Here is a 7837-nt window from a genome sequence, read left to right on the forward strand (position 1 = left end):
CCGCGCAGCATCCTGCGCCGCTAATTGCGGCGATCGCTGGCGCCGGGGGCAGCTGCAGCCTCCGCGGAGGGAGGAGAACGCAGAGCATTTCCAGCGCTCATCAGAGCTCTGCCGCAGCCCAGGGCACTTCTGTCCTTTTGTCCTCTTCCTTTTAATTGACGGAGAGGGACGGTCAGTTTGCTCTGCAGAAGGGAAAACAGGACAGGGAAGATCCCGACGGAATGGAGACAGCTGTGAAATGACCACAACGAACCTCCTGAAAGGCAGGGAGTGCAGCACGGAGTCGTTGCACGGAGTGCCAGTGCTGAAGCTCGAGTAATGAAATGCGCAGCGCTGTGCTCTGTAACAAGTGCTGGAAGACAACGAAATTGAATTAAAGGAGTGGGTCAGGGGTGTGGCACATCTGCTTCATGTCTTGCTTTCACCCAGGACCAGACATAATGGTAGAGCAATGACCTCGCTGAATGGTTTGTTTGTATTAAATGATAATGTCTAAATGATAATGAATGATAATGTCTCTCATTTAATCCCGGGGACCCTCCTCAGGGCTCTTGGCAGCACATTAGGAGGTGCATTAGCTTACTGCTGCATGCCATGACTTCTGGCCTCTCAGAGGTTTTCCAGAGGTTTGTTTGGGGTTTTTTTTCATTAAGAACATAATCAAAGATATCTGGCTGGCACTGCTGATGTAAACTATTCCTGTTTGGTTTACAGTTAACAGCAGGACTGGGCAGGGTGTTCAAATCAGAATGTGGAGCAAGCTAAAAAAATAGGCAATAAAGATCTGAGCTTCGAGGACAGTTAGCAAAATGAGGGTGTTAATTAGAATGAAGCTCTGTACCTAGGAGGAAAAATAAGTGCAAGTATTAAACAGGTGTATGAAACCACAGTTTTCCCACTTGATTGGCTGTGGGAAGGCAGAAAAGAACATCTGAAAGCTGTTCCTGAGGGCATGTGGTACACAGGATGTTACTCTTACCAAAATTGCTCTGCATCTAATGCCAATTCATATCACAAAGTTCTGGGGATTTCTCTGCCCTCGCCTGAGGGAGGGTCTTGCTCTGAAGGTGGCACTGACAGCCAAGCTGCAGAGTCACTTCTGGCTGGAGGTTAAAATGGAAGCTTAGTACAGAAGGGGCAAACCAAAGCCAGATGCACCAGGATGTATGGGAAATCCAGAGGCAGAGCCAAGGCAGGACACCAGAATATCTGTGCCTGAGGCAGGAGGGAGGGCAGCCAAGGAGTCTCAGGCCAGGTTTGGCAGGACATGCAGCCATGAAGCTCTGTCCCCACATGCCTCAGTGTCCCCTGAGGAGCCAGTCCAGGGCAGAGCGTCACAGCACCTGAGAGACAGCAGCACCCACTGAGCACTAGCTGCTGACCCACAACAGAGGAGTGATGCTGTGAGGGTTACACAGATGTGATAAAGAACCTCACAGTCTGACAGAGCACCTCGCTGTGTCCGAGTCCTTCTGTTCTGAGGTTCTTTATCAAGTGTGTGCTGACTATCTTAAATCTGCTAAACTCAGGTGAAGATTGCCCCAGAAACAGACCTGCTGCAATCTGTGTGCTGCTGTCATTAGGGCAGCAGCTCAGCCACTTGTGATCACCAAGGACACTGCAGTGCATCCTCCAGTCACAGGAACGATGAGCAAACTGGAGGGCTCACAGCAACAAAGCCTGAAGGGTTTATGTGTTTCCTGTGGTTGTGGGGAGAGGATTTACTGTGATCACAGACCAGTATCAACCTCTGCCTGTGTGGGCCAAGGTGCTGCAGGGCAGGAGGTACCTCGGGGGGTTGGGTTGCAGCTCTTCCCCTGGTAGCAGCACCCCTTGAACAGCTTCATCACTGAAATGCCTGTTTGTTCTCCACGTTGCTGACCACCTCTTGCATCTTCGTCCTCATGCCAGAAATGATGAATTGTGAAATGTTCCCAACTCACCAGGGCTTGAGCAGTGTTCCCAGGTATCAGTGGGTGTCCTTGTATCTCAGAGACTGGAAATTCCACTTCCAGTGGAGAAAGGGTGTGGGCAGCTGTCCTGACATGGTTAACTACACAGGCTGCAGTGTTCCAGTTCCTTTGGAGGGAAAATCCTGCACAGAAACTTTTACCTCTAGATGTGGTGAATTCCTACTGTGGGTCTTCCCATGACATTTGCCACACTGGCAGGTAATTTAGCCTGCTCTAGAGCAAATGCCCTTTGGGGTCTTTTTGGAAAGCTATGGCAGCCTAGAAAAGCCTCCATAGAGTCTGGTAACTGCAAATGGGGTTTCCTGTATGAACTTGCTTCATTTCTCCATGTAAAAGAGCTGCTGCTGCCATTAGACTCTTCTCTAATATTTCATGTTTTTCAGCTTACAAGGAGAAAATGAAGGAGCTGTCTCTGCTCTCCCTCATCTGCTCCTGTTTCCACACCCAGCCCCATCCCAATACCATCTACCAGTATGGAGGTAGGTAACCTGCTCCTGCAGGAGCTCCAGCAGTGTTTGGATGATGCTCCTGAAGGCAACATGGGAACAACAGAAGTTCTCTGCTCCATGCTGGAGTGACAAACAAGGAACTAACAACAATGTGGCTTTTTGTAGTTGTGCTGTGACTTTAAGTTAATTGCATTGACATGGGAGGGAATGAAGCCAGTGACTAACTGGGAAATTCTGGAGATAAAACAAAATCACACAGGTCAGGACATGGGAACACCCTAATTCCTATGTGAGGAGCTTGATGCTTTCAGGTGAATGCTCTCCTGAGTGGCACAGGGCCACAGAGTCACTGGGTTTTTTTCCCTCACAAAGATATGGAGGTGAAGCAGCTGGATAAGAGGGCATCAGGCCAGAGCTTCGAAGTGATCCTGAAGTCCCCTTCAGATTTATCTCCGGAGAGTCCAATCCTTTCCTCCCCTCCCAAGAAGAAGGACCTGTCTCTGGAGGAGCTGCAGAGGAGGCTGGAGGCTGCAGAAGAGAGGAGGAAGGTAAGGACATGTCCTGTAGAGGCAATGACATTTCTGTGACAGGTAGTAATTGCACCAAACCCTAAAACTGGCTTAGCAGGAGCAATCTAAAGTGGCTAGGAAGAGTGTTCTGACACTTGTTATTATATTCCACTGTAAATTGTCTGGTGAGACATGGGAGTCATGGAATGAGGTTCTGCAGCCTGGTTTAGGCAAGGAATTGGAGTCCATCTTTACCATTGTGTAGATGTGGCACTTGGGGACATGGATGAGTGGTGGGCTTGGCAGTGCTGGGAGAATTGTTGGACTCAATGATCTTAGAGGGTTTTTCCAACTTCAAGGATTCTGTGATTCTATGATAACAGGAAAAAGATGTCAAAAGCATTTTCCAAGCAAGAGTGTTATAGGATGGAGGAGAGTGACAGAGTGTTTTGAGCAGAGGAGCTGGTCAGAAAGCCTCTCTGGGGAGTTGAAGGCTCTCCAGTCACCTTACACCTCTCCCATGCCTTGCCCTGGCAGACCCAGGAGGCTCAGGTGCTGAAGCAGCTGGCAGAGAAGCGGGAACACGAGCGGGAGGTGCTGCACAAGGCGCTGGAGGAGAACAACAACTTCAGCCGCTTGGCCGAGGAGAAGCTCAACTACAAGATGGAGCTGAGCAGGGAGATCCGTGAAGCACATCTCGCCGCCTTGAGGGAGCGGCTCCGCGAGAAGGTGAGTGTGGTGCCCTGGGAGAGGGCTGGGTGCTGTGGGTGCTGATCCTCATGGAGGGATTGGGGTCTAGTCCCTGTGGGACCATGTTGGGGCTTGGTCCCAGTGGATCCCAGTGTTGCTGGTGGAAAAGGAGCTGTGGAGCAGCACAAGGAAGTGGGGGATGTGTCCTTCAAGGTCAGTAGAGAACATAGTCTGAGTAATCCTGATAAATGTACATTCACAGCCACAGGATCAGGCCCATCTTATGTCCATGGGCTGTGTGGCCAAAGAGCTTTACAGGACAGGAGAGCCATGAGCATGTTGCTGTAGGTTCCTGCACTCCAGGTTCCTGCAGACGATGCTTCATTCCTTGCAGGTGTAACCCACAGCCCTTGGGGTGCATTGGGTGGGAAACAGGTCTCTTTTTTATGTCTGAGGCAAATCCTACGTGCAGGAAGAAAACAGAGCTAGCAAGAGCAGGAAGTGTTAGCCTGGTGTCATCTCTCCCATCTTTGCAGGAACTGCACGCAGCTGAAGTCCGCAGGAACAAGGAACAGCGGGAGGAGATCTCTGGATAAAGGGCTTTTCTACACATCTAGCACCTGATTCCTGTTAACAAACCAACCAATCAACCAACCAACACATTTTATTTTGTTTGTCTAGATGCTACATTCAGTTCTCCATCCCCCCCCCGGTGTTCTTCCCCCAGCTACACGCTTCTCTCTGCATCCTTAATCGTCAGTGCTTGTGGGGGTTCACAGATCATAGGGACCTCTAAGCAGAATAGCAACTAGTTCACATGAAATAGAGAATCAATCAGTCGATCAGTCAATCAAACAGCTTCTTTGGAGGGTTTTGTCCTTTTTTTAAAAAAAATATTTCTTAAACTCATGTAAAAAAAATAATTTAAGATATTAATAAATTCAACCAGCAGTGTCACAGAGATACGGATTTCTTATCCGGGGCTTTTCCTCCTCTTGGTATTTGCTCTGAGCGAAATATCAGTTTCAGAATAACGGGAAGGAAGTGATAATTTCTGTGTTTGAAGTTAAATAGGGAGCAGCCCCCTGTTTGCTAGTGGTAGGAGAGAGGAAGGAAAGGGATGGATGGCTCAGGAATTGCAGCGTGCAGGACCTCCATCTCTTGGCTGCACCCAGAGCCAGCCCAGGCAGGCAGTGACACAAAGTCCTCATCTTTGGGTGGTTCTTTGGGAGCCTGTGTGGAAGCATGTGATGGTCTCCACCCAGAGCTCAGTTCTGGGTACCACATCACAGCAAACCCCGGTTGGGGTGGGCACTGCCTGACTCCCTGGTTGGCTGTGGGCTGAAGGAGTTGTCAGATTGAGTCGCTCTCTCCCCAGCTGAGCAGGGACCAACAGGTCTTGGCCAAGCAGCCCATGAGAACCGCAGATGGTGACTGCATCCCTGGCTCAGTGGGAGCCCTGGGAGAGGGCACTCTGCAGGCTCTCCAGGGCTCCCACAACACAGGATTTCACTCTGTTAGGAAAGCAAATCCAAAAGAGACAGTGCATGGTTGTGAAATAGCCTTCTAATGAACAGAATAATCATCCTTCCCTCTTTCCAGAGATGGATGTGGCTCTTTGGGCCCATTACAGGGTAAACTGCTGGAGACCAAATCCCAGGGCTCTTTGCTGATCTCCACAGAATTCCCAGCTGGATGTGTGAGGGATCCCTCAATGGCCATGGCTGGATGTCAGGGACTGTGCTCCTAAAAGGAAGGGCTACCTTACTCCCAAACCCCTCCACCTGGGCTGGGGGGAAGACAGGGCTGTTGGAAAGCTCCTGTGCTGTCAGTGACAAAAAAAAAAAAAAAAAAAAAGGTAAGATTTAGGGCAAAGAAGGAAACTGAGGGTTGAATTTCTTAACAGTAGCTAATGATCAGTTTATAGTAGCAGCTGTCTTAGATAAGCATCTGTGTAGAGCGCGGCATCACCGCCAGCATCACCTCATCCATATAGTGACGAGAAATTTTAAAAAGTTTAAAAAAAAATTTAAAAAGTAATTTAAATGAAATGTTTGTGTGTAAGAAATGGTTGAAACTGTCAAATGTCTGTGTCCCGCGTTGGTGGGATCTGAGAAGGTATCTGCGAGATATTAACCCTGTCCTACTCTCTGTGGTGCTGAGTGTTTGCTTGGTGTGTAATTCTGACCTGGAGCTTGTTGTAAATACTGTTTTTAGTACTATGATTATTATGATTATGATTATTATTATCAGAAATGTTGTACTCATGAGCAGGAGTTGAAAACAAGAAAAATGGCCATTTTCACTCTCTTCCGGGGGCTCAGAAGGAGTCGGAGGCAGGGCCAGGTGAAGACAGGGTGTTGGTGGGATGATGGACCAGAGAGCAGCTGGAAAATGATGGAATTGGGAGCTGGAGGCAGCCGAGTCCTGCAGGCAGGGCGGTGAGAGCGGGGACGGCTGCTCCTCTTGCTGGGAGGAGAAGGAAGGGCTGACAGGTGGAATAGAGGTGATGCTTCAATTCTAGTGCATATAATTTAGTGTTGACCCAAACCTCCCCATGTGGGAGGTACAGGTGGTTCCCTGCAGCCTCAGGGAAGCCAGAGGAGCCATCAGGTTTGGCATGTGCTGGAGGAGAGGTGGTTGGTGGCAGGTTGTGCTGGTCAGAGCCGTCCTCCCTGAGTCTCTGGGCTCAGTTCCTGCCTGGATCTTCCCTCTCGGTCCCTTGTGCTGCCCCATGCCCCTCTCCTCCCCCTCGCTGGATCCCAGCTGGGTCTCAGGTGGGGACTTATTCTTGCAATAGCTTTGCCTGACAAAAAATCCCATGGGAAATGCAGAATGGCCTGGCTGATGGTGCTCGTGCAGGTGTGAGCACTCAGAAACTCATTTTTCTCCCCTCCATTGGGTTGGTGCAGTGAGGCACAGTGGATATGACTGTAAAACATGTTACTGCAGGGTGAGCTCCTGCATCAGAGGAGCAGGGATGTGCAGGTTGTGCAGAGAGAGTTTTGCATCAGGAACATCAGGGAACTGCTGCCAACACACACTGTGCCAAGGAAACAGCCTCATCAGTGGGGCCAGAGGCTTTAGGTGTCACAGAGTGATGTTTGCCTGGTGCAGATGGATGTAGTAGGGATGTTCAGGAGCTTGATGTTTGTCCAGTGCCCCTGGACACTATCAGGGAAATGTGTGATTGCTTTGGCTGCACGTTGTTGGCTGGATGAGGGATGTCCACCCACTGCTCCAAACCCATCATGGCCAGGAGCTAACGTGGTGCTGTGCCCAGCAGACAGCTCATGGCACGGGCCGGGATCATGGTTATTCCATGCCTTTCCATCTCCCTTCATGCTAATGGCTGAGTGCAGCTGCATACTTCATGCCTCAATTGAGACTAATTAAGTATTCTCATTAACATCCTTACTGCCCCAGCCTGCCTCACTCCTGGACTGTTACCATGTACTGCAGTCACGGGCAAGACATGCAACTCCCCAGGGTCACCTTCCTTATGGTGGGGCTTGCAGTCTCCACTGATTCCTGTAGGTGTTTATGCATTGAGCTCTGTACCAACATCTTTCAGCCCCATTTTTGCAGCAGCATGTGAACACAGGACTTTGCCTGGTAGGGAGAGCATCCTCAGGGCATGTGCAGCATTCCAAAAAAAAACAGTGTGAGGGAGGGAAGACAAGACGGTGACATCATTATGTACATGCATACACCTTCCAAAGAGCCCTCCTGGAGAAAAGCCTCTGACTCAGGCAAAGCTGAAGAGCTGAAGCTAAATGAGCTCCCAGCTGACACCAGCAGCCGGGCAATGGGTGAAGCTGCACGAGAGGTGGGACAACCAGCCTTGTAGCCCAAATTACAGCTCCGTGCCCACGTTATCCCTTACAGCAGAGCTCAGCTCTGTCCATAAACAGGCGCTTCCAAGGATGCTGCCCCTCCGACTGCTTCTGGACTGAGCCTATTCCTTGTCTTATTTTTTTTTGAGTCATTAAAAACCTCACTCTAACCCGGAGGTGGGTTCCCTTTGAGGTGACCTTCCAGGGCCGGCGGGAGTTCACGATTGCATGCATCCTACCTTGGGGGTAGGTCGGTATTGCTGCTCCCTTTCAAATGTAAACTTCAGCTTGCTTGCTTTAGCTTAGCCTGACGTGACTCTCCGGCCCTGGCTCTGCAATCCTGTCTCATGGGGTTCGTTATATCCCTCCCATGGCATTCC

At 50.0% G+C, this 7837-nt stretch overlaps 1 protein-coding gene across 1 annotated transcript; it reads left to right on the forward strand.

Moving 5' to 3' along the window:
- The first annotated feature begins 2356 nt into the window (after nt 1-2356).
- Nucleotides 2357-4528, forward strand: STMN3 (stathmin-like 3). The gene is made up of 4 exons (XM_009074009.1): nt 2357-2452; nt 2795-2970; nt 3469-3660; nt 4158-4528. The coding sequence occupies exons 1-4, from the start codon at nt 2371-2373 to the stop codon at nt 4215-4217; spliced, it is 510 nt and encodes a 169-aa protein (XP_009072257.1). The 5' UTR covers nt 2357-2370; the 3' UTR covers nt 4218-4528.
- The last annotated feature ends 3309 nt before the right edge of the window (nt 4529-7837 follow it).

Source organism: Acanthisitta chloris, unplaced genomic scaffold (assembly GCF_000695815.1).
Source record: "Acanthisitta chloris isolate BGI_N310 unplaced genomic scaffold, ASM69581v1 scaffold18604, whole genome shotgun sequence".
NCBI lineage: Eukaryota > Metazoa > Chordata > Aves > Passeriformes > Acanthisittidae > Acanthisitta > Acanthisitta chloris.